This window comes from Xiphias gladius, chromosome 8 (assembly GCF_016859285.1).
Source record: "Xiphias gladius isolate SHS-SW01 ecotype Sanya breed wild chromosome 8, ASM1685928v1, whole genome shotgun sequence".
In the NCBI taxonomy this organism is placed as follows: Eukaryota; Metazoa; Chordata; class Actinopteri; order Istiophoriformes; family Xiphiidae; genus Xiphias; species Xiphias gladius.
Genome location: NC_053407.1, coordinates 20,160,539 through 20,185,610, shown reverse-complemented (window position 1 = coordinate 20,185,610; position 25,072 = coordinate 20,160,539). Strand labels below are relative to the sequence as shown.

The 25,072-nt window shown below is 41.1% G+C and overlaps 1 protein-coding gene and 1 long non-coding RNA gene across 9 annotated transcripts in view; both read left to right on the top strand.

Annotated features, from left to right (window-relative positions):
* Positions 1 to 9,963, top strand: part of tspan18b (tetraspanin 18b) — a 32,618-nt gene extending 22,655 nt beyond the window's left edge. For all 4 annotated transcript variants that reach the window (XM_040133928.1, XM_040133929.1, XM_040133931.1 and 1 more), the window contains exons 3-9: positions 4,302 to 4,397; positions 5,566 to 5,760; positions 6,034 to 6,108; positions 6,676 to 6,774; positions 7,010 to 7,186; positions 7,871 to 7,954; positions 9,005 to 9,963. In XM_040133928.1, the coding sequence (XP_039989862.1) occupies positions 4,302 to 4,397; positions 5,566 to 5,760; positions 6,034 to 6,108; positions 6,676 to 6,774; positions 7,010 to 7,186; positions 7,871 to 7,954; positions 9,005 to 9,052 (774 nt within the window). In that variant the 3' untranslated portion in view covers positions 9,053 to 9,963. The remainder of the gene's footprint in view (positions 1 to 4,301; positions 4,398 to 5,565; positions 5,761 to 6,033; positions 6,109 to 6,675; positions 6,775 to 7,009; positions 7,187 to 7,870; positions 7,955 to 9,004) is intronic.
* A 1,315-nt stretch (positions 9,964 to 11,278) lies between these two features.
* LOC120793732 overlaps positions 11,279 to 25,072 on the top strand; it is a 23,441-nt gene continuing 9,647 nt past the window's right edge. For 4 of the 5 annotated variants that reach the window (XR_005708029.1, XR_005708027.1, XR_005708026.1 and 1 more), the window contains exons 1-4: positions 11,279 to 11,363; positions 16,536 to 16,667; positions 22,241 to 22,446; positions 24,624 to 24,706. This is a non-coding gene — a long non-coding RNA (uncharacterized LOC120793732). The remainder of the gene's footprint in view (positions 11,364 to 16,535; positions 16,668 to 22,240; positions 22,447 to 24,623; positions 24,707 to 25,072) is intronic. The other variant, XR_005708028.1, reaches the window with a different exon arrangement.

The following is a 25,072-nucleotide window of genomic DNA, read 5'->3' as shown; positions in this document are numbered from 1 at the left end:
TCCTGTATGCGTACTGTGAAAACTAATTAAGCCAAGCTAGCCTGAGGGCAGAGTATTTGTATGTCTCCACCTGAGCATCTAACCAGCATTAGGACCTCCACAACAAGCCTTGCAGTTTCCTGAACTCCCTAACCCGGCTGAGTTTGGATGCTCTGTTCTCTGTGTGAACTACACCCACACACACTGAGCTGGGTTGCCTTTTGAGCTACTTTTGTACACTCTCTCTCTGTGGTTGTTCACTGTTGTCTGCAAGATGTATGCCCTCTAAAGCGGCATACAGTGCTAAAGCTGTTTAGCATTCAGTACACTTCAAAGCTCCTCAGTGTGACAGCACAGCCCAGGGCTCATTCTCTCCTAATTGGAGGTTCATTAAGGGACATGGTGTGCCTCAGGAGAGCCCTGCTCACTGCCAGAGGAGCCGGTCTTTATTTGGATTTTGGGGTGTTTACTTGCTGTTGCTGATTCAGGAAATAATGGAAAAATATGAAAATGGGTTTTTAATTGAGATAAAGGGTGATGCGGCACGTGTGTGTGGTCCCTTAGTGTCATTGTCAGAGGGCATTAGCACACTCCGGAGAGAGTTTTACATTGGCATACAGTAGATTGAAAAACACACCTGCTCCAGCTGCATCAGGGAGTCATAGGACGATTCGCACCATCCCCAGGGTTCAATTACAGGTGATCATTTAGCGGGTCAGTCACATTTAAAGGGGTCAAACTCCAACGCTTAAAATCTCAACAGGGTTTCCAGATAAATGATTATTTGTCATGCAGGCTCACGCTCAAGATGAAGTGAACTGGCTGGTTATTGGGGGGTGTGGAGGGGGGCGACAGTTTGGCAAGGAGCAGACACAGTGTCCTTGTTGTGCTGCTCGATTTGTCCAGCGCAGTGGCTAGTGGGAATATGGACTCCCTTCATTAATCATGCCAAAAGTGTCAACTTCAAGGAGAACTACCCAAGGGTGTGCTATTTCTATATGGAGCATAGTGGGTCTATGTGGGTCTATGTCTTACTTATCTTTTAATTATAGTGAATTGACATGACCACCACAGTTGATCGTGTAGATGCTGGTCAAACAGACCTTTGGTTTTCTGACTTAAGCTTGAAAAAGAAGGCCCTTAGCAATGTTTCAGAATTCCTCATCCTTATACTGAGAAGAATGTAGGCCAGATGGGTTTGCCCTCATTACTGGGCTCTGGCTTCTGCCGGCACTGTGAGGTTGATTTAGGATCAGTTCTCATTAATCCACTATCAAACCTAACCATGCTGAGCTCCGCAGCCCAAGCTGGTTGTGGATCAGTCTTTGCCTAGAGTAAACAATGGGATCCTATGGTATTTCATGATGTCAGTAACGGGAGACGCTGCAGACGTAGATGGAGCTGGCATTTACTGAATACTTCAGGGCAAAGACTTCCACCTAGATTGTCAGATTGAGGACATACATATAGTATTTCCTGCTAACAAACACATTGTCAGCAATGACAGTGGTGCAGTATTCCTTGTTGCTATGTGTGTCGTGTTTGTTTATAATGAGTGCTTATTTTGCTGTTCTATACAAACAGAATGCCACATGACTCCGTATCTTGGCACATGGCTAGCTTAGCAAAGCAGCCCACCTGAGGAGGATCTGCCTTCAGTCTGTTAGTACTTTGTTGATTTTGTTGCAAGGCTGCAGCTCCTGGGTTGTGAACCGCGTTTTCCTTGTCTCCATAATGTACTCTGCAGAATATTCAGAGAAACTTAGTGATCTGACCTATATGACTGGACTGTGATCGATGAAGACCTGCGATCTCATGGGAATCATGGGAAAGACCAGTTTGTTTACAGTGCACTTTCTCTGGGGTCTCTGTGGCAGTTTAATTTATACTATACTGGTTTGCTCCATAGGCTTGGAAATCGGCTAGGCCCAATGGATTTGAATGCATAAAAGAAAATTGGCTCCAGATCTGATAGTTGGTTTCACCCTGAGATGGGAACGAAGACCAAGAGGGTGAAGCTGGGAGAGAAATTAGACCTTTTGTTTGGTGGATGAGATGTGAGCTGTGCTCTGAGAGTTTTTCCAGCCTTCCCCTTCCTCCCCCTCCTCGTTCCACCTCTTCATACCCTGCCCCAATAAATACAGTCTGCACTCTTCATAGGGGCCCAGGACTAAGAGAGGAGAGCAGGAGTGATGAGAAAGGGTCCTTTCTGATGCTTCTCTGCAAGACTGTAATGTATGCAAATCTCAATTAAGTCCTCCTGTGCCCTCATTAGGCCTTTCAGGGGGGCTTAGGAGAGGGAGGGGTTAATTAAAACCCATCTTGGTCAATGAGGCCATTGGTTGCTCTCAGAGTACCACTAGGAGGGTGATCAATACCTAAGCATATCATTATGATTTAGAGGAGGTGTTTAACCATAGCTCTAAATCAATTTCCCTGGGTCTGCGGAGGAAAGAGGGAGAGGAAAAAATAATAAGCCCTCAGGCTGGTGAGGGGAGGAAATGTTCTCATTCTATGTTAACTTGCTCCCACAGCATACAAAGACTGCCTTCACATTTTTAGTATTGTTCAATTTTATTGTCATGGCAACTTACACAAGCCTACAGTGAGAGGGAAAAAAAAAATTTAAATTAAGAGCAGAATGAAAAACAAACCAGCGCAAGCATACCACAGTAAAAGAAGAACGGACTAGGAAAAGATATGGGTTGTGGCTTTCTTACTGCCACAGTTTCCATATTTCTGTGTAAAATATCTAATGACCAGTTGAACAGCGCTTGTTTAAGACAGTGGTTTGGTGAGGTTATGGTTTGTTTCACCTGAAAATGCGAATTTTTCTGAGTCGATGGTGTGCAGGCAGGGTGACAGGGTCAAGGCTGAATCCCATTTGAGTGGCAGCAGAGCCCCTTCAATGACAGACAGGAATCAAAGCTGGCGTCGATCATAACCCGGGCTTCACTGCTGCCTCAGAGAAACAGAGAGATCAGCCAGAGGAGTCCTCTGACAGCACATCAGGCAGCAGAAAGACTGCCTAAAGATTATGAGATTACATCTGACGAACGTGCTGCTAAATAATGACAAAAGAAGTGAAAGGAAAGCCATTTTAACTTTTTTTTTCTTTCTTTTTTCAATTTGGAGGTGGCAGTGTGTAGTTGCCTAGTTGTGTAAACCTATTTATAATTCTTCGGAAAAATCACTTTTTAATCCACTTGTTACCCATCCTCAATCCTGGCTATCACTATGGGAGACCAAATTAATAATCATAACTACAAAGCAAAGAGTGCCGGTTCATTTCTGGAAAATAATTAATTTTCTTCTTTCACCGAGACTGCAATTATAGCTGCCCAACAGATTGTTTCCTCTTCAGTTTTTGCAGAATGTGTAGAGATGAAACTAACAAATAAACAATTTCTATCCTCCCCGAGGGGAAAATCTTGTTCAGTTGCAGCTTGGCAGGTTAATGCTTCAATGAAGGTTTTTTGGTGCACCAGATATAAATAGGTGTACAGGGTCATGGTTCCTGAGACATCCATGCGGTCTCCTAATACAGGAGAGGCATTCTTCATTAACCAGGAGTGCTTCCATGGCGGGCCTTCATCAGGGAAAGTGTGTTTATGTCAGATAGAGGGCTGCCTGATGGGAGCACAGGGCTCCCGCCTCTCATTACATTAAGAAGAAGACGCTCCATAGTAAAGGCCATACATTGTCAGTTAATGCGCATGGAGCCCTAGTCAGGACTCATATCTTTAAAATGCCCTGAGATAGACAGCCCCTTGAGTCACGCTGAAGGCACGAACCCCATCTGTCCAGAGATAGGAAGTGCTGATAGGGAATCAGGCTATCTGACGGTGAAAGTGCATTTTAAAATTATATAAGTTGTCATGTTGTGTGGCAAGATGAGTTGTGTCAGGTTGGGTTGACATGGTGTGGCCCAGACTTCTAGTTACTTAGGGATTGCTTAGAAACTATAGCTCGTACACTGTGCCTGAGGAGATAATACAACGATTTTCTGCTGAAATTTGACCAAATGAACTGACAGGCCTTTGTGTGTGTGTGTGTGTGTGTGTGTGTGTGTGTGTGTGTGTGTGTGTGTGTGTGTGTGTGTGTGTGTGTGTGTGTGTGTGTGTGTACTGTGTGTTTACTGTGTGTTTACTGTGTGTGTTCTGTGTGTTTGACAGGCAGAACTCATTAAAAATGTGAGCAGGTTCTTGCAGAGTATTGTTTTCTTGGCAGTTTCATCTAAATGCCTATCCAGAGTGCAGGAGAATGGGATACTGTGAGCATTTTGCAGGATTCATTAAGTGGAACGTTTTATTTTCTCGCAGGGGCAGGGAGAGGCTTCAGCACGAGGAACAACCATGGAGGGGGACTGTCTCAGCTGCATCAAGTACCTCATGTTTGTCTTCAATTTTCTCATCTTTGTAAGTATTTTTCTTCTCTCCCTCAAGGACACTTAATTTAGCTATCTCTGAAGTCAGTGTCAATCTAACGGTTTAAGATGGGCTTCTGGCTGCCCCCCGTGCGACCGACTAATGGAGCCACATTTGCATTTCATTAGATGGAGGCAATCTTGTTTTATATCAAATTCTCTTTTGATTAGATTTTAGTGTGCTGACAGACATCTGAGGCACAGTGTGCCATGTGGAGTTTCTGACTGGCACATGACTTTGTCAGTCTTGATCAAACAATCAAGGGTAATCCTGTTAGTCTGAGCCTGTGTGTGTGTGTGTGTGTGTGTGTGTGTGTGTGTGTGTGTGTGTGTGTGTGTGCCGGGGGGGGGGGGCGTCGTCAGAGTAAGAAGGTTTGTCTGCTTTCCTGCTTTATTAAGCACAACCAAACCATTTAGAGACTATTCAGACGTGGTTGTTCAAGGCTGAAGTAATAATGCAACCAGCTGAGCAAAGAACGAGCTTGGCTGTTAGAATCACTCAATAACAACCACTGTTTTTCACTGCCTTGTCCTTCTATGGCCATTTCACACTCATGTAACATAACAGCCTTTTCAAGCCTAGTGAGTTTTCAAAATGGCTACCTCCTCTCCTCATACCACAACCTCTGCCTCTGAGCTGATTTGGTGTTCATTTGCCATTTGCAGAAGCCCAGGTCTCTTCCTGTGACAGGAAGAAGGGGATTGTGGTAGAAGTGTGTGTGGCCCCGAACCCCCTCCCCAAACCTTCTTTTCCTAATCACATGAGTCACCCCACAGTGGCTGCACATAGGGTTTTAGTGAAAGGGAGGATGGGAGAGGATGGAGACTGCAGTGCTTTGCATTTCTTTAACAGGTTGGGGGGTTGGTTGAAGCAGGGTAGATATCTCCACCCACCCTCCCAACCAAGGCATTGTGGCTCTGTAGATACCCAGCCTTTTATCTCTCCCTCGACTCTCACCCCAACCTTTCAGAGATTTGCATCACCAGCATGTTGTCCTTTTAAAAAAGCACAAATTTATTTTCCATTATGTGACATCTTGTTGAATGTTTCATGTGCCACTCGGGACACTGAGCTATCCTCTGAGTTTCAATTAATTTTTAAAATGCTGCCAATTCCTTTTTTGTCTAACTAGTGTCTTCTTTTCCTTTTCTTTCCTCAGCTAGGGGGCTCTTTCCTCCTGGGAGTGGGAGTGTGGGTACTGGTGGACCCCACAGGGTTCAGGGAAATTGTAGCGGCCAACCCCCTGTTATTCACCGGTGTCTACATCATCCTGGGCATGGGAGGCATGCTCTTTCTTCTGGGCTTCCTGGGCTGCTGCGGAGCTATCCGTGAAAACAAGTGTCTGCTCCTCTTTGTGAGTCGGCCGACAAATTTAAAATGTTGTTCTCTTACTTATCGTTATTGTCTCTGTCAGTTTTTGGACTGTGTCATGCTTGAAACAGAAAGCCTAAAGAGCAAAATACCCTATTTGCCTTCGTGCCTCGAGCCTCATGCATAGTTAATGCTGAGTGAAGTGGGCACAGCCGGAATGTGATTTTTAGTGACTAACATGCACTTTTTCTGATACTCATCCGCCTTGTCCTACTCTATCTCTCAGTCTTTGCCTTTTGTCGTTTCTTTTTTGCAGTTCTTCATGCTCATCCTCCTCATCTTCTTAGCAGAGCTGGCTGCTGCCATCCTGGCCTTCATATTCCGGGAACATGTAAGTTGCCGTCAGTTTCTCTCCACCTTTGATCACCAGTGCTCAAGTAGGGCTGACTGTCAAAATGTAAGACTAAAATTTGTCCGTAGCATATATCAGATTAGTAAAATCTGGTATTTATTGCCTGCTTGGATTCATACAACTTATTTTTTGACCAGACAGTTTCTCATTCAACTCCTAATCTTGTTTATTTAGGCATCAATATTGCATGACTGTTTGAGATTCAACAACATTAAAAGTTCTCCACAGGTTTAACATAGCATCCAGATAACATTGTCACCCTCACGATGGACAGTTTAAAAAAATAATTAAAAAAAGGATCAAAACTGATGCAGCAGAAACAGAGATGTCATCCAACTTGACCAGTCACAAAGACTTTATGTATTTTTTTTAATAACGTATGACGTAGTACTACCCAAGACCTGGAAACAGCCTTTGATGTGTATAATCAGTGCAGTTCCCCATTGAAATGACACCCAGCCCTTGTGTCCAGTGATGTTCCCAGAAAGACACAGATATTATCTTTGTGGTGACACTAACCTCTGCTCTTTCTGGCTGTCGCTTTAGCTGACCAGAGAGTACTTCACCAAGGAGCTGAAGAGACACTATCAGGGCTACAACAACACTGACGTCTTCACCTCCACATGGAATGCCATCATGACTACAGTAAGGCCACAGCGCACATGGCAAAGAGCTCACATACTGTAGCTTTTACCAACTCATCAAGTGGGTTTTGCAGTCTGGCGTCATGGGGATATATTTTATAGATAAAATCCAAGACATTTAGGTCAATCTTCATGCTGGATTGTTGCGGACACGCAGTGGAACACAGGCCAGTGCACAAATAGGCACTCAGCAATAAGAGTTTCTTTTCTCCTATTCACTACTCTCCTCCCTTCAGTTTGACTGCTGCGGCGTGAACAGCCCAGAGGATTTTAAGGACAGCCTGTTCAGGCTGATCAACCAAAATCATATGGTGCCAGAAGCCTGCTGCCAGCGTGCCAGTCAGACCGGGGAGTTGGCCTATAATAGCCAGGAGCAGTGCTTATCAGGCAATATGATGTTCCGCAATAACAAGGTAACTTCTGACGTCTATTGTGTAAACCCCTCTCTCTCACTCTCCCTCCTTCCAAACCCCCTCCAGGCTTAATTGGAGCAGGAGTGAGTTGAGGGATGACATCCAGGGACTAGCAGACTCCTCCATGGCTGATTAGTGCTTTTCCATGTTTGTGTTCGTGTCATGGGAGACCATCTTACTATGTGGAATACTGTGGAGACACCACTGTACAGTGTGTAGGCGTCTGAGCGTGTGTGTACGTGTTTGTGTACTGGAATTTTTGTGTAGCATACATGTGTGCAAAACCAAAGGATAATGAGTATATGAATGTGTGAAAATAAGGTGTGCTTCAAAGTTACACACATGCATCTCTGCCGCGTGAGTATAAAGAGAGCCTCGGTGTGAAATGTAATTACAGTGAAAGCTGATAGGACGAGATTTTTACTGCACTCTCCACCTGTTGTTTTTCAAGCCACTATAACAATGTGAGATATCCACAATGTGTGTATGCCTGCTCATTCACACAAAGAACCCTCATTGAAAGGCAGTGAGGCTGGAGGCCCTGTTTCCCCACTCATTCAGCCAGGCCTTTGTTCAGAGCCTCACTCAATTAAAGCTGTGATGTTACTTTAATTGTCTCTGTAATTCTGCAAGTTTATAGCCTATTGATTCTCTGCTGAGCACCACATTTTTGTGTGTCCACAGGGCTGTTACTCTGCAGTAGTTGACTACTTTGAACTGTACATCTATGTGGCTGGAGCTCTTGCCATTGTGGTGCTGACCATTGAGGTATGAAGGTTTTTCATTCTAGTCAAATCATGACACATGCTGCTTTTTCTTTCCCTCCCCAGTAATGCGGATCTTCACTTTAGAAATGGAGAATTCTGCATTAAGCTGAAGATATTTGCCAGAGCATGTCTAGTGTTATTTGAAAGCTCTTTGTATGGCAAGACCTCCATCTAGTGGTGAGACCTGGTGTTACAGGAACAGCCTTTTTTTTTTTTTTTTTTTTTTTTACTATTGGCAGCATGGACTGTATGTATCTATACTGAGTTCCCCTTTCAGAACTCCTCAGGCAGTTCTCTTTAGCAACACACAGCTCAGCACAGCAGTAAATCCCCCATCCATAATGGACTAATGCAAACACTTCATACATAACCTTAGGATCACCTCCTGTACCAAGAACTGACCATCTCCCAACAAGAAAAGTTTATCACTCATAATGATGCCCTAAAGAATTACATTACATCATGTATCACTGTTTTAAAGTAGCTTTTATTAGCTTTTTAAAAAATAATTGAGTATAAACTAACATTTCATTATGAAAAATTGAATGGAACCTCGTTACCATATGGATCGTGCTATAGATCCAGATGTGAGTTGGTGCTAGTCAACCATGGCTTCTGCATTTGGCCAAGAGTTCTCATCCACAGCACACCTTATGACCTACCCGTGTTTTCCAATGCCCCCTTTTCTCTCCTGGCAAAAGTCTTTCACAGAGGTCATCTAGGAATTAAATGAGGCGTTCAATGTTGTATGGACCAATTAGTATTTATTTTTATTTTTCTATTTTTTTTTTTAGATGTAGATGTAGCAGAATGCAGCAATTCGGTGAGAATGTGGTCACTGAATGCATCTTATGTCAAACCAATGACAGGTTATCCACAGCTAATTCCACACTGACTGCTGTTGAGTTTTGAAAAAGCAAACTGAGTATTTAGAAAATGTGTGTAGCCAGTTGTGAGTTGCGAGTTGTACACTGCAGCTCTAGAATCACTTTTGTCATAAATTTGTAAACATTTTTGTTTGTTAATAGTTTATTTTCCTTCTTTTCCTCAGCTCTTTGCCATGGTCTTCGCAATGTGTCTCTTCAGGGGAATCCAGTAGAGCTGCCCCATCTGTGAACTTCTTTTTTGAAAAAAGGGATTTCAGGAGATAAGAATAAAACAGACACTTGTAAATTTGCTGATCTTTTTTTCTATTGGCTAAGAGGTAGAAAAACAAACTTACAAACTCTTGTACTTCACAGCTGGACTTTTGAGGTACTGGGTGGCAAAAAAACACACACCCACACACACACACACACACACACACACACACACACACACACACACACACACACACACACACACACACGCATACACACACACAAACCATAGAGAAAATGGGAGATCAGAGACAAAACTGATGTAAAAAGATTTGTGTCTAAAGTGGAAATAGTAATTTGTGGACCAGGTCTAGCACAGACTGGGTGTAAAGTGGACCGGGCATGAGGACCAGGTGAAGCCTGAGCAGAAGGCACTGCACTGACTTTTTGGATGAAGAATATTTATATTAAGTAAAGTTGGCTTAACTGTAAAAATGTTTTATGTACACTTTGGCTGTTACCCTTTTCCCCTACAGACTGTATACTGTAACACACGCCCTCCCTCCACATGCCTTTTTTACAGCCACTCTTCTTTAATGCTGTATTATATAAGCTCTCTGTTTGTGTGTTTGTGTGTGGGTGTGTGTTTGTGTGTGTTTGGGAGCATGTGTGTGTGTGTGTGTGTGTGTGGGAACGTGTACATACTGAATGCTCTTTTTGAATGTGTTTGAACTAGTTTGTGAGCATGTGAGCTTTGTGGTTCTTCATGACCGGTTCCAAGCTTGAAAGCCGACTTCTGATACTTTTTCTAATCGTATGGTGATGTTTATTGCAGTAGTGGTTTTATGTGGTTTTAGGTGGTGAAATGTATGCGTATGCATTTGTATTAGATTCTTGAAAAGTCAATGACATAAATGGCATTCTAAATGACTGTCCTTGTGTTTTTCTTAAACTGGTTGCACATTTTCAGATCACTTCATTTTTTTTTAGATATTTACAGTTTGGTAAGAAAGACAGTAGCTTTGCTTAATGTTCTGAAAGAGTTTAAGATTTTTATTTAATCAGGCCCTATGAATAAATCGATGTTCTCAAAAAGTAAAGCTAAGATATTTGTCAGAAATCTCAAATTTTCTGTGTGGGTGATTGGTGTCTTTCACTATCAAATTATTCTTCTCTGCTACATCTTTTTGACATTTGAAGTATTGAAACATGAAGGATGGTTTCATTTATTGATGAGCCAAATGATGATAAATGCAGACAGGATCCACATTCGGCTCTTAGTGTTATTGTGGTAATGAGATTGATTTCACCTTGAATGCATGGTGTATTGATTTTTTTTTTTTCCTGCAAGATAAGACACAGCAAAGAAAAAAAAATAATGAAAGTGAATCAAACAAGGAGCATTAAACAACAATAAGAACAATAACGGTGTTAAAACGGCACCAAGAATGAAAATGAAAAGCACCATTTGTGAAATTTGTGTGAACATTAGTAGAGCATACTGAGACAAAAAAAAATAATGGAAATATCTGACACACAAAAATCTATAACTGAATCTATAGCTGAAGAAGTGGTTGTGCACATACAGAACATGATGATGATGATGATGTAAGTTTTTGTCAAGTACAAAATATGCCCTGTATTTGTCTTAACAAGGAGTGGTTTCACAAAAGAAACACTTTCAGCCTGGCTTAGCGCCGACACATGAGTGAGACTTCAGGTAGGCCTCTCAGATTGTTGTTGTACAAACCTGTCTAGTTCTTGAATATCTTAAGCTGCAGTAATTGTGTAAATTAAGACACTAAAGTTTAAACTAAAACCCATTCGACGGAGCTTCAGCTCCAGCTTTGTTCACGTCAGCAGGGACATTTGAGACTTGTCCAAAAATTTAACGCTTACAAAGATATTTTGACAAGTGAAGAAAAAACAGGAAAAATATAAATATAGGTCCCTGTGGTCTACACCAACTTTTGTCCTTCTCATCAGTTTCTCCAAAACACTTGCACATTAGCAACCCTCCTGTTTTTTTTTGTCAGCAGATGACTGATTGTCAGGTGTGACGGATTGCCCTTGACTCAGAAATAGCCTGTGAATCTTTATTTTTTTGTGCAGCCGAAAAAATTCCAAACTAATTCCGGCTCAACACCGCAGAGCAGTCAAGATTCATTTGAAGCCGACGGACTCTTGGGTCGCTAGGGGGCAGAAACACGTCAAAAGAAGATGGCTACTGCACGTGAACCTGTCGGCGAACAAGTGCTCGTATTCACAGTCGGTACGCACGGAGCAACACGAACATCACTTTGGAGTCCCCGTCTGTGGCACCTGATCAATGTAAGTTCAGTGTCCCGCTCCACCTTTGGCCTTGTTTCGGTTTTATCTCCTGTCGCCGGTTTGCTAGGTGTTCCAACGGCCATATTTGTCACGTTACGTCAGAATTCAAATGTCACGAGCGGAACGTTCAACAGCGTACCACCGTGTTGCTTAGTAACAACAGCTAGTGCCGGACGTTCGAACCCTTTTTTTTTTACCTTCGTTATATACCGGCTGCAGACTCACCTATCAGGCCACAAGAGTACAGCACACTAACGCGATATGCCTTCTTCAAGTGGAAATTAAGAATATGCTTCATTATCCTCCCGAAATACAAAAGTTGCAGGTAACATAAATCACTGTGATAATACCGCGTTGATGCTACTTGTGTGCTGTTACACAAGTACATAAGCAAATCTCTGCCAACCCTCTATGTATGTTGTACCATGAAAGTAGCAGAAAGAAGAAATGACCTGGGTGTGATTAAAACTATTAAAATCAAAATGCAAAACAGTTATTACCACTAACAGACACCAAAGGTCGTGTAACTAAAACCAAAATCCACAGGCTAAACAAGATATGAAGGGAGCGGAGTCGGGTAGATGGTGCGTTTGGGGTTTGTAGCCCTCTCAGCATCGGGGGCACACAGCTACAGGCTGTCAGTCACTAAGCAAGCTAACCTTTGTCACACGGCACTAAAGTGAGCTTTTTATCCAAGCTCTATTTAAGGTTGTACATGCTCTCATTGATAAGACTGTGGCGGTCAGTTTGAAAGCCGAACAGGCGGTGAACAGGGAATGAATGCTTTCGTCAATGTAAGACTCTAGAAAACGGATATGGCTGTTTCCCGCGGGCAGTTCGTTCCAGCGTAAACTCGAGTGGCATCAAACTTGCAAATAATACCCCAAAAAATTGGTTCCGTCATTTTGGGCTAGCCCTAGTAACAGCAGGTTAATATGGCTGACTGCTGTTTGATGAGAGTGGCTCACGCTCAACCGTACGGCAGTTGTGCCTGTCTCTGACCAAAACAAGTTAAAAGAAGTGGGATTTTTGACACCGTTAAAGAGCCCGTTTCACACTCAGTTGATTTCATGTAAACATAAAAACTAATGAAGGTGAATCATGGATAGATTGCTACACAGGCCTACTGGGCACAGGCCCATTGGGTCAGGGGGCCCTGTGCTACGGCATCCCTTCGAATTGACGCAGAACCACCAGAAAAGAGAGACGAAACAACCGCAAAATACAACAACAAAGAAATGCAGTAACTTTTCGCTGTATGCATCAACTCCCAACAATATTTCAGCATTTTTTTTTTCAAAATTTCAACATGTCATTTATTAAGAAAAAAAATACCAAACTTTCCAAGATTTCAGCTTTTAATTTTTGAGGATTGATGCTCATGTTAGGTCATTGTAAATAAAATATCTTTGGATTTTGGACTGTATTTTTTGCCATTTTATACACTAAAGTATTAATTGATTTGTTTTATGTTATTGATGCCCTGATATTTGAATTGGGGAGGAGAGCATGAAGTCCATCAAGTGTTTAATATGCAGCCATATCAACCTCTGTAATGTACCACATCACTTCCACTCCCACTGTAGACAATGAGGACATTACGGCATCCGTTCTTTGGAAAAGAGCACCCTCATCAGGCTAAAGAATGGGTTTAAGATGTACTGGTGAGCCTGTGTTAGCCGACTATTAAAATGCTATTAAAGGCTCTCAGAATTCAGCACGGCTTCCTGCATTGCCTCTGTGGAGCCTCCCCAGCTTTATTCTTACACGTGAGAGACAGATGAGGGGTTTCGGGTGGGCAAAGTGGCTGGAGTGTAACATCAAAATTGTGAGAGTGTAGTGTACTATCCCAGGGGCTTGACATATCTGGATATCTGGACTTCGGTTCCCCAGTCAAGCACAACAGATGTTACTCATTCACTCTTTCCATGTTGCCCCCCAGAATTTGCTATGGCTGCTTACAGACAGAGATTTGTGCCATCCTTCTCCACACCTCCCTCTACCTTACTGTTGGAGCTTGTTTCCACTCATCTCTCTGGAAGTGTTCTTTCCATCTTTAGTTTTATTCAGCTCCCTCTGGGACTGGTTTCTCAAAGGCACACACAGAGTCTGGCTTATATCTAACAATTAGTAAATCTCCACATAGACATCTCAACCTCAACAGTTGCACAAAGCTGTGTTGTTTTTGGCTCATTTGCTCTGCACTCTGGCTAAATTGGGGCTCATTTCAAACAAACAACACAGAGTGAGCTAAAGCTTCCCTCTGCTCAGCACTGTTGACGAGTGAAGAAACGGCAGGAAAGAAATTCAGTGGTTACTTACTGTATGTCTGTAATAACTCTGTCTCTTATCACAGTTTATCTGTTACATTGTTGGTAAACCACTTGTTGAGCTATGTATTTATCTGTTCGGCAGCAGGTGAATGATTGTTACAATGTAAACAGCTATTTTTTTCAGAGATAGCTTGGCTGCGAGAGACTTTGGTGGCTAACCTTCGAGGCTTGCAATTGAATAACCTTTTTGCGTAACTCGCATTAGATCGTTTCTGAGAGCAAAACTAACAGCAGTTTAATATAGGATGGATGTCATGGAGGGTTTGTTATATATTAGGTCCAAGAAAAGGACATCACTCTCATTCCTTCTGCTTCTTTTTAACACTTCATCTTGGGAAATACAAACCCAGATGAAGGTTTTTTTTAAATTTGCGTTTTAGACAGGAGTACTTTATTCTGTAGCCACATGAACATTACTGTATAAGCTCTGCAAATATTCTTCAGTATGGCCCAGTAATTCTCTTTTACAATTGAATTATTTTTATATTATATGGCAGTGCATATATAAAGATACTTTTTATTATCATTCATTATTTAAAGTACTATTCACAAGGTAATTTAAAGTACTTAGTTGATTAAGTAGTTTAACCTCCTTTAAGGTAAAATAACAATTATTACTGCACTTTCAAACTAAACTCCTGAATACTTACATTCATTACATTTTATATCTCAAGGAGTATATTTACATGGGTTTTGTTTTTTTTGTTTTTTAAATATGTAATGTTTTAACCTGTTGGTTGCTAACATTGTGACGGTGAAGTGGCTGAAATAATCTACACAACAGAACATATGATTACAGTTTTCCTAAGAGGCTTATTAAGAACATTTTTAGACTTTGGAAATCTGTGAATGCTTGTTAAGTGCAAGGTGAACCAAAAACAGTCAGCTGACTTCTTTTTAGTTTCCCTGCATCATTACCATATACTGGAGCTCATTACTGTCACCTCAAATAAAACGAGAAATATGCAGCTCTGTTTCTTGTAGTATGCTGTGGGCAATCGAGAATGGTCCCAAAGCAGTAACCACTGGTATTAAGTGAGTTGTAACCAAACTGAATCATAAATATAGAAAATCCAACTGCAGCATCTCACAAAACTACATATTCTTCTGACCTGCTCAGAAACTAACAATAACGTCTATCAGTGTCTTCACTCTTACTATTACTTATTAGCTTGCGGTAAATGCCCTGACATTCTTACTTCTTACAACTGGTTGCTTGAAATGTTAATATTCACCAGCCAACACTGAAGGTAACAGCCAGTAATTATTTCACTCACCACATGAGGGCAGCAGCATTCCTACTACTCCTCCATCTACCACTTGTAGATGTATATTTTCTAAGCCTTAACAAGAAGGGACGACTGTATTTATGACTGTTTCTGACATAAACACGAGGATTTAAACAAGTATTTATTCGTAATTATTTTAAATGTAGGTGATGTGTTTTGCATAATGAAAAAATGAAGTGTATTTGCACTTTCATAGATAAAAAAATGAGAAATGAATGTCACTTCTTGCCACGCTGATATAACATAACACCATCTGTATACATATGTTACATGGTGCCCTTTCATTTACTCTGTAAGCCTTTAGGTCCAATGCAATGACTCTCAGGAGGGCTGAAATTTTCATCCTACAAACTCCAAGTGTTGACTGAAGCAAATTTGACATGACTATAAGGCCAGACCCTCAAATTAAAACAGTGTGTCTTTGGTATTTTAGGCACATTTTGTGTTTGACCTGCTGATCAGAAAGTAAGCACCAGTAGCAGTCGGCATGTCAGTGCCCCCCTCCCTACCCTCCCGTTTGAAGTGTCTGCAATGGTGCAGGTCAAGATCTCACTGAGCATTTAACAGCTGCTAAGTGTTACTGGTGGCCAGAACGAGCAGCTCCTGATCCTGGTGGTTTACCCACTCCAGCACGCTCGTGTCACATCACATATAAGGGGTATTAACACTAGCTTGAAGAGCAGCCCTCCCAGTGGCATCATAGCGGGCAATATACTGTAATAGCCATTTTGTAAGACTGCGGCCATTGCTTGTGTCTCTTGGTTGATGAAGTCTGAATCAAATTTGGACCCATGCAATCAAACTGAAAGCAGCTGAGTTTCAAAATCTGGCAAAAATCCATCTAACGCAAACATTGTTTTGACATACTGTGGGAATCTTTTCTGTTTGTCATATCATACACAGTAGAGGTCACTGTCATTTTGCTGAAGAACACCAAAAATAACGAAATAAATCTGCTTAGAATTAGTGATATAAATTGACAGTTAGTGGTAAAACTCCTTTCAGAGCATCATGTCAACATTTTCTGTCTTAATTGTGGCCACGAGAAAAATAATTGAAAAAGCTATTGGATCTTCTGTATGTAACAAATCTTAACAGAAGAACAAAAACAGAACAACATACATTCAAGAACACTCCTTTGTTCTCAATGTGTTACCAGTTACAGTAGTAGGATTTGTAGCCCTACTGCTGTTAGAAAAACCTCTGTAAAAGCCCTTAAAATAATGTTTGATTTTTTTTTTGTAGTTTGGGGTCACTGCAAACGATTGATGTTGCAGTATTTACCTCTTTGCTCCAGTGTAGTCTTGCACACTACATCTCTTCTTTCCTCATAAAAATTCCTCCCAGGAAAAAGGGAGAAGAGAGTGAGGGATGGGGGAGAGGTGGGGCTCCGTGTTCAGTTTGTTTTAGCCCCCTGTTTGGAGAGGAAACTTTCATTGCTTGATGATTTATGCGTGCTGAGGGGAGTTAGAGAGTCCCTTTTTCCTGCATGTAATACCCCATCCTCTAACATAAAACCTACGTTTCTCCTTTGTGTTGTGTTTATCCAGTTTGAAAAGTGTTAGGTCCGGTGGGAAGTTAAAGGGCCTGGAGAAGCCCCTGAGGACCGTTCAACAGAAACCATACCAGGGCCAGACAATTCACATCTGCTGCGATGAGACCACAGAACCCAGTGTGAAAATGTGAGAATCTAAAAATATACTCAACAACACAGTTTGATATACAGGACGCGCACCAAGCCAAATAATGCTGCAGCCCACTGTAACAGCCAGGCCTTGTTGCTGTGGTAAAGAACCACTGAATTGTCCTACAGCTACCAAGTCCCACAGAACCAGTGGCCTTGGACTCGACCAGACAGCCTTTGTGACGCAGTGCGGTGCCCATGACCCAGTGTGAAACAGGAAGTTAGCTGAAAAGGCCAGGAAATTAGTCTTTAGGGATGGGTCGTTTCTCAGGCCAAGCATCACCACTGTCTTGAGAGATCTCTTGTGCTCTGTGACTCACTTGTGGAGCATGTGTTTTCAGTCCACAGGACTTGGATTTAGCTGAATACTACAAATAGATGGCCTGAGCTATCCCACGTGAGAAGACCGCAAAGTGCTCTACGGTTACAAAGGAGAAGAATAAAGTTTAGTAGCCAGCCTTTAGCCAAATGATACTGACTGTAAGAGGCCACTTCATCTTTCCTCATTAGTTATCTCTTTGTTTTGCTTTTTTGTTTCTTTTTCCACTTTCTCTGTTCGCCCTATGTTTCTGTGTTGCCAAGTTTCCTCACAGCTGGAGACTAATGCAGTGCTTAGTTCCTCATTGCACACCAGATTTTCTCACCCTGTGGCCTTCACCGTTGAGCTGCCATTTCTGCCTGTCAATCAGGTTCATGGTGATCCAGTGCACATGAGTCCATGAGAGGTCAACTGTTGTGTATGTCTGACCTTTGAGCTCTGCAGCAGGAGGGCTTCGTGTGCACATGCACAAAACAAGGCCGGACTTGAGTGCACAATAAATCAGAAGGATGCCTCACCGCCCCCATATTCACAAGATTCATAATTGGAAGCATATTGCCAAGAGAAGAGACAAAATGCTGCTCTGGAGCTGAGAGGTTGAGGGGGTTAGACACATAGGCTGATAAAAAAAAATTGAAGAGTGTGAGGAGGGAATAAGCGGACAGGCTGCTGGTTTCAGTATGTTGACTCCTAAATTTTAAAAGGCTGCACATGGGCAAAGTTTAAAAAAAAAAAAAAAAAAAAAAAAGCATCAACAGGGTGAGTCTTTTCATTGCTACAGCATGCCAACTGACAGTTGAAGCATGTTTTATCAGTCACATTATTTATGTCTACCATATGTGTCCAGTAAATACAAAAAGAAAGCTGCTTTTATAAACTTAACCAACCTAGTCTTGTATATAATGCTTTTGAGAATATGCACGTTTATATTTGCCTGTTACTTTAAGAATGCTGCTGTTCTGCAGCAATACATGAGTGCTGATTTAACCCACTGACCCAGTGGTTACATCCACGCCATTCACCTCTTTTAGCCTGGCCAAACTTACTCCCATGTGTCAGTACCACTTTAAATCCTTTCCCTCTCTGTTTATGTTTGCATGTCAGAAAGCCACACTAGACATTTCCACACTCTAATAAACTGAAGTTTTATTAGTGGGAGTCGGTGAATGATGTGAGCTCTCCTCAGGCTGTTTCCATGGTAACAGACCACAGAGATGCCTCTCAGGCAGCTGGCAGGGCATCAGCTGTTTGGTGGCCACTGTCAGCTGATGGGAAAATAGAGGAGAGGCAGTATACTGACCACAGATTAACAAAGTGAGCTGATACCTTCTCAGACATGGGAAGATGCTCGCTCTGATGGACTCACTTGGGGCTTGCCCAGGGGCTGCTAACCTTTTTTGCACCGTAGCCAGTTTTTTTTTTTTTCTTCTTCTTATTTATTGACAACTATTTTTGCTCTGTATTTCATTGTGGATTACTTACTAAGTTAAAAAAACAGAAAAGACTACTCAGCAACACTAAGATAGTGGCCTCACAACACTTTTATGTACTGCTGAATGGTGAAAGCTGGTGATGACAGACTGGTTACTTAGTTCAGAATCAGTATATTTCTGCTCAGGACATGACAGGGAGGGATGAGGAAATTTACAGCACAGACAGACTGTGCCATACCAAGGTAATACTCTAAAAAAATAAATAAATTGCCACATCATGTTATTTCCTTATGGTCTGGTAAAGTACAGAATGTTCCTGATGGTCCAGCAATGGTCCTCTTAAGTCTTTTAAACAGTAACTCCTTAGCGCACCTCAGTATTAAGTGAAGAAGGAGAGGACCACTTATTCTGCCAACTTTAATGTCCCTCACTCATTCTTACTTACAAGTAAACCATCTAGTAAGAACACACACATGCATTTTGATTAGGCATGACCTATTTATTTTCAAATTTACAGCTCTGCACATATCCTCGATAGTATGAGCATCAGAAGAGATGAAAGTGATAGAGTGGAGCTGTAGATAAGTTGATAGGAAAGGCTAACCCAGAGCCAGAGACACCATAAGAAGGGACTTTGGGAAGTGAGGTATCCATGCTCCTCTCCACAAAGCCGTGCAGAGGAGCTGTAGTGCTGACTTATGGCCACAGCAGGAGACTGAGCTGCCTTTTATGTCCCTTAGAACAGCATCAATATATCAAGCTTCTGTTGGCTATTTTGACTTACAACAAGATGGCACTTGAAGTTATTTGGATGAGGTTGACTTTGGTTTCAGAGTAGCAAACATGGCCTGTATGAATTTACACGTCTGAGTGTGTTAGAGGTTTTTTTTACTGTTGAGTGTGCTTGTCATTTTCCTTTGGCTCCAGTCTTCTTTAGTTCATAGGAGTCATTTTATGGGTCCATAGGTGAATGGATAAATTTGATTTACAGTGCAAGCAGCTATTTTATTTTCCAACTAGTCATTTAATAGTGTAAGCCAAAGTGTCAGCTCTAAAATATGATCTTTAAGAATTTTTTTTGCTGTAAGCTGATATAAGTGCTGATTTACAGCCTTGGCCTTGCTAACGATGGCCCTTAATGAGCAGCTCAAGCATCCACTTGTTTATGGAGCAGACTGATTGACAGGCCAACTGATGGAAAAATAAAGTAGTGAATGAGGAATTGGATCTGTCCCCTCTTTGCCATATCAGCAGGGCCCTAATGTGGCGGGGTGAACTTTGAAGTGCCCTAATGGTCTTCATGGTCCCTTAACCATGCAGGCTTCTATTAAGGGTGTCAGTGGAGCCTGGCTGGAGCAGCGTGACCTATTAGGGTTAATGAGTGCTGTTCAGGGCACAGTGGGCTGCTCTTCCTCCCTGCAAGTGTTTATTTATCTCATCTACCCGTGTTTTAGACAGATGGGGAGTCCAGAGGCTGGGGGAATGTCTCTTTAACTAGTGCTCCATTTTGTCCTTTGGGTTTCTGATTTTATCGCTCTTGTGACCACCAAACTCTGTCAGCTGTAGTAAGATGGTCTCGAAAGGGTCACAGTTGGTGTGTTCCAGATGATTTATCATCAATTATTAAAGAATAAGTCTGCCTAGTGATATTCTGTATTTTTCGTACTCTCAACAAATCCAATGAAAATACCAACAATGAATTTGTCCTAAAAAGTATCATCTCCGTAACTGAAGCCTGATAAAATTTATTCCTCTGACCCATAGAGCTCCATTGTTTTCCAAAAACTATTAAAAACATATCAGTAACAGCCACACTTCTGCACCAGCTGACATGCACCTTCATTAATATTGTCATGGGCACCATACTTTATTTTGAGGGAATCCAACATAATACTGTCCTGCTGCTGCAAATACTCCTCAACAAATGCACAATTTACTCCTGTTAGAGTAAAATTTACTAAAAACTGCAGTGCCAAGCTGTTTTAGGAAATGATTTTGCCATTTTAAAAATTAAAAGGATATGTATTTTGGACTGTGTTTTAAAGATTTACATCTTCAGGAGGAACCAGTGAGCTTAGGGTTGAGAACCACAGACAAGCCAGGGAAGTCAGAGAGCAGTGACAGACGGACTAACATACAGTTGAGGCCATAAATATTTGGACACAATTTTCATAATTTTGTATACGACCACAATGTATGTGAAATCAAGCCATCAAGATGTGATTGAAGTGAAGACTTTTAGCTTTAATTCAAGGCATTTAACAAAAATATCGCATTAACCATTGAGGAATTAAAGCCATTTTTATATATAGACCCTCATTTTCAGAGGCTCAAAAGTAATTGGACAGTTGACTGACAATCAGTTTCATGGCCAGATGTGGCCTGTTCCCACGTTATTTCATGACAAATTAAGCATTTAAAATGTCTGTTTTTGATTCCAAGTTTTTACTTTCCATTTGGTAGCTGTTCATGGGAATTCTCAATATGCGGTCCACAAAGGTGACGATGCAAATGAAGGAGGCCATCATTAGGCTGAAAAACAATACAAACCTGTCAGACAGATGGCTGAAACTTTTGGAGTGGCCAAATCAACAATTTGGTACATTCTTAAAAAGCAGGATTCACTGATAAGCTCAGCAATACCAAAATGCGGAAGCAATTTTGGTAATACCAAAATTTTCAGCAATACCAAAACAGAAGACAACTAAAGTGGATGATCACAGGATTCTTTCCTTGGTGAAGAAAAACCCTTCAAAACATCGAGCCAGGTCAAAAACACTCTCGATGAGGTAGGTGTATCAAAGTCAAAGTCTACAATCAAGTGATACCTTCATGAATGTAAATACAGAGGGTTTACCACAAGGTGCAAACCATTGGTAACACTCAAGAACAGAAAGGCCAGATTAAACTTTGCCAGAAAACATATAAAAAAAGCCTTGTACCAGATTCACTTGTAGTATGTAGAAGGAAAGGAACAGCTCATGATCCAAAGCATACCACATCATCTGTCAAACATGGTGGAGGCAGTGTTATGGCTTTGGCATGTATGGCTGTCAGTGGAACCGGGTAACAGTTGTTTATTGATGATGCAACTGCTGATAGAAGTAGCAGGATGAATTCTGAAGTGTCTAGGGCTATACTATCTGCTCAGGTTCAGCCAAATGCTGCAAAACTGATGGGACAGTGCTTCACACTTCAGATGGATAATGACCCAAAACATACTGCGAAAGCAACCCAAGAGCTTCTCAAGGCAGGGAAATTGAATATTCTTCAATGGCCAAGTCAGTCACCTGACCTCACCCCAATGGAGCATGCATTTCACTTACTGAAGACAGAAGAAAATTTGGGGCAGAAAGACCCACAATCAAGCACCAACTGAGGGCAGCTACAGTAATGGCCTGGCAAAGCATCTCAAGGAAGGAAAATTGGCAATTGTGGATGTCCATGAATTAAAGCTAAAAGTCTGCACTTCAGTCACATCCTAATGGCTGAGTTTCAAATCCATCGTGGTGGTGTACAGAGGCAAAATTATGAAACTTGTGTCACTGCCCAAATACTTATGTACCCATCTGTATTGTTGGTTTTGGTCTTTTCTTGGGAGTTTTTGAATTCAAAATAGAAGAATATCGCCAGCGGTTTTGTAATAGTGCAATTTTATAATGCTGTTTTGTAGGGTTCTATGTAATTTAAGTTTATTGTTATTACCATTGTTGCCATTAAAAGCACATAACAGAGGAAATGGGTGTTTTTATGATAAGTATTTCATCTGACATGTACAATCCTGTGCCGAAGCAGTTCCTCTCTCCCCTTCCATTGCAGTCCTATTGATGATCTCCAGTTCCTCAACTAGAGCTGGAGGCTTAAGTGGGTGACAGCAGGCTTCTCTTGAGTTTTCACATTCTCATGCGATCAGAGTGCTCCAGTTAAACTCTTGCACAACTGTGGAAAAGACAGCAATTGTTGCTGGGAGCGAGCAGAGATGGGAGGGCTCCAACATTCTTTGCAGGGCAAAGACCACAGCAATGGTAAGATGTGAATTGGCACACGTTATCTTTTTTTTTTTTTTTTTTTTTTCCTGGCCATGCCTTCCCTTTGTCTTACGTGAGAGTTGTCCTAAGTGGTTGTTCCTTCTGTGGATGATATTCAGCACAAACTTTGAAATAAAGGGTGGATTGATTACAGATAGTTTTTGTTGTGTAGGAAAAGTTTTTGAAGTGCTTATGAAAATGTTTTTCTGAAGACTGTTTTGTTGCATGATAGAGCTCGTTTTGCAGAAACAAAGAACATCTGTGTAAAATGATGTTGCATACTGTATTGCATGACAGCTTTCTCTCACCCCGGCCATTGCTAGACTGTTAGCCAAAGACCACCTGGAGGTATTTAAGGCCCATTCAGACTATTAGGCTTAACTTTCGGCCTAATGGCTCGGGCAGAGCATCCCATCTGGAAGCTGCTGATGCGAGAAAAAAGATGAGATCACATATCATCCAAGTTTAACCACACACACACACACACACACACACACAGTGACGCACGCACATACATTCATCTTGAGTCGGTGATATATTAAGTATTTTGGTAATTTGTCAGTGCATTTTTTGTATTAAGCTCTTTATGTCACTTCCTCTCAGTTGTTGGGGTATCTGTGTAATAATCGCTGGTCTTATTCTGTTGGTTAGCAGTTCATAAGGCATAGACTATATAAAGTCTGTAGATCACTATTGCGACCATGCAATATATCAGTATTTTTAAGGAAAAACATCTTCAAGACTAATTAAGTAACAGTCAAAGTTTTTATAATTTACTCAAGGAATAGTTAAAATTTCTTCAAACATGCCTATTCTAAGATTGATTTCTCACATCTGTCCATTACATATGAAGCTACAGCCCACAGCCATTAACTTAGCTTAGCACAAAGACTGAAAACAGGGGTAAAGAGCTAGCCTTGCTCAGTCCAAAGATAACAAAATCTGCCTACCAGCACCTCTAAAGCTCACTTTTTAACACATTATATCTTGTTTGCTCATTCTGGTCAAAAACTGATCTTTAAAATTGAAAAAAATTTATTTCACAGGGGATTATGTGCTGAAAACAGTCACAATTTACTATATAATCTACTATATTTACCCTCAGCTATTTTTTTTGAGTGTCAAAATGTGAATGTGAAATTGCATTTTACATATGTGAAAATTACATTGTGTGACACTACACTTCTTAGTGACGACGGAAATTGATGAAGAATCATAAGTATCCGAAATATCAGTGTTACGCTCACTGCATTATTAAGTGTCTATCATAGAGCATAATATAGTCTGTTTCACAAGACTGTGTTGGTGTGGTTTAATCAGATGTGATTGAGACCTGCATACAACTCAACAACTGTCATTGAGTGATTCAAAAATTGCTAAATCCTGACGTGTAAAAGGATGTGAAATCACCTTTTCCCAATTAAGCCCAAAAACGCAAACACAGAAACCTCTCATGACAAATAACCAAAACTGTTCCAATTTACACTGGTTTGATCCTTTAGAACCCCCATCGGTTAAAGTAAGAGACTGATTGAGAACCTCTAAAGAAGAAACTATCTGAACTCATTTAACCATTGGAGGTTCATTTATTTCAAAATCACTTCAAAACCATCAACAACAGACAGAGCAAGTTACTTCTGTACAAACAAAGGTCCAGCACCTTAAAAAGATGTCAGTGATGCTTGTGATGTTCATGGCGCTAAATGTGGACGGACTCAGGGGACAGTTCTTGACTGTTGGGGCCCAAAACCAAACGGCTCTGGCTTTAGCAAAGACACTACTGTCCCACTGAAATTAAAATAAAAACAAAAACAAAAAAACAACTTCTCACACACTGTAAGTGCAATAACTTATTGCAACGGCACATTATAAAGTCACAATCAGAAGTAGAAATACTTGATTAATATACAAAAAGCTGCTTGAAGCCATAAGAAAATTAGAAAGCAATTTCAACCTCGGTAAAAGTCAAGAGCAACTTCTTCAGAATAACACACAGAACATAATTTTACAATTCTTGGCAATATTACTGTAATACTTCATTGATTTATCTCTGGAGATTCTTTATTTGACAAATAAGCAAAACAAATGTACAAGAAAAAGAACAATATCGTTTATATTGTTCACATTCACACAATACGACATTATAACCATGGATTTCAATTGCTTTATTTCAGTAGTATCAACATGGACGGAGCTGCTGAGGAGTGGAGCACTGAGGGAGGACCAGCGAGGAGACAAACACAGTCAACTCGACAGAGTAGGAATTCAGTCACACATGATGTCATGCATATATTTATTTTTGACCACATCCGGTTTTTATCTTGAAATTTTGAGGTTTTTGATTTTTGGCCCTCACATCCAACAAAATCTATATCAAAGTAATCGTCACGTTATCACCTAACTTACTTGCTGTTGTCAGGAAAGGACTTGAACACCAATCAATTTTCCCAAGGAATTTTGGATGCCTGTAGGAATTAGTAAATGTTTTTTCCTTTGCTTGTAAAGAAGGAAAACTTTGAAACAAAATCTTTATACGTTAGGAATTATTAAAAATACCGAACTCTCATATTCATTTTAAGTCATTTTTCAAGCAAAAATGCCAAACATTTGGTCGAGTCTTTGA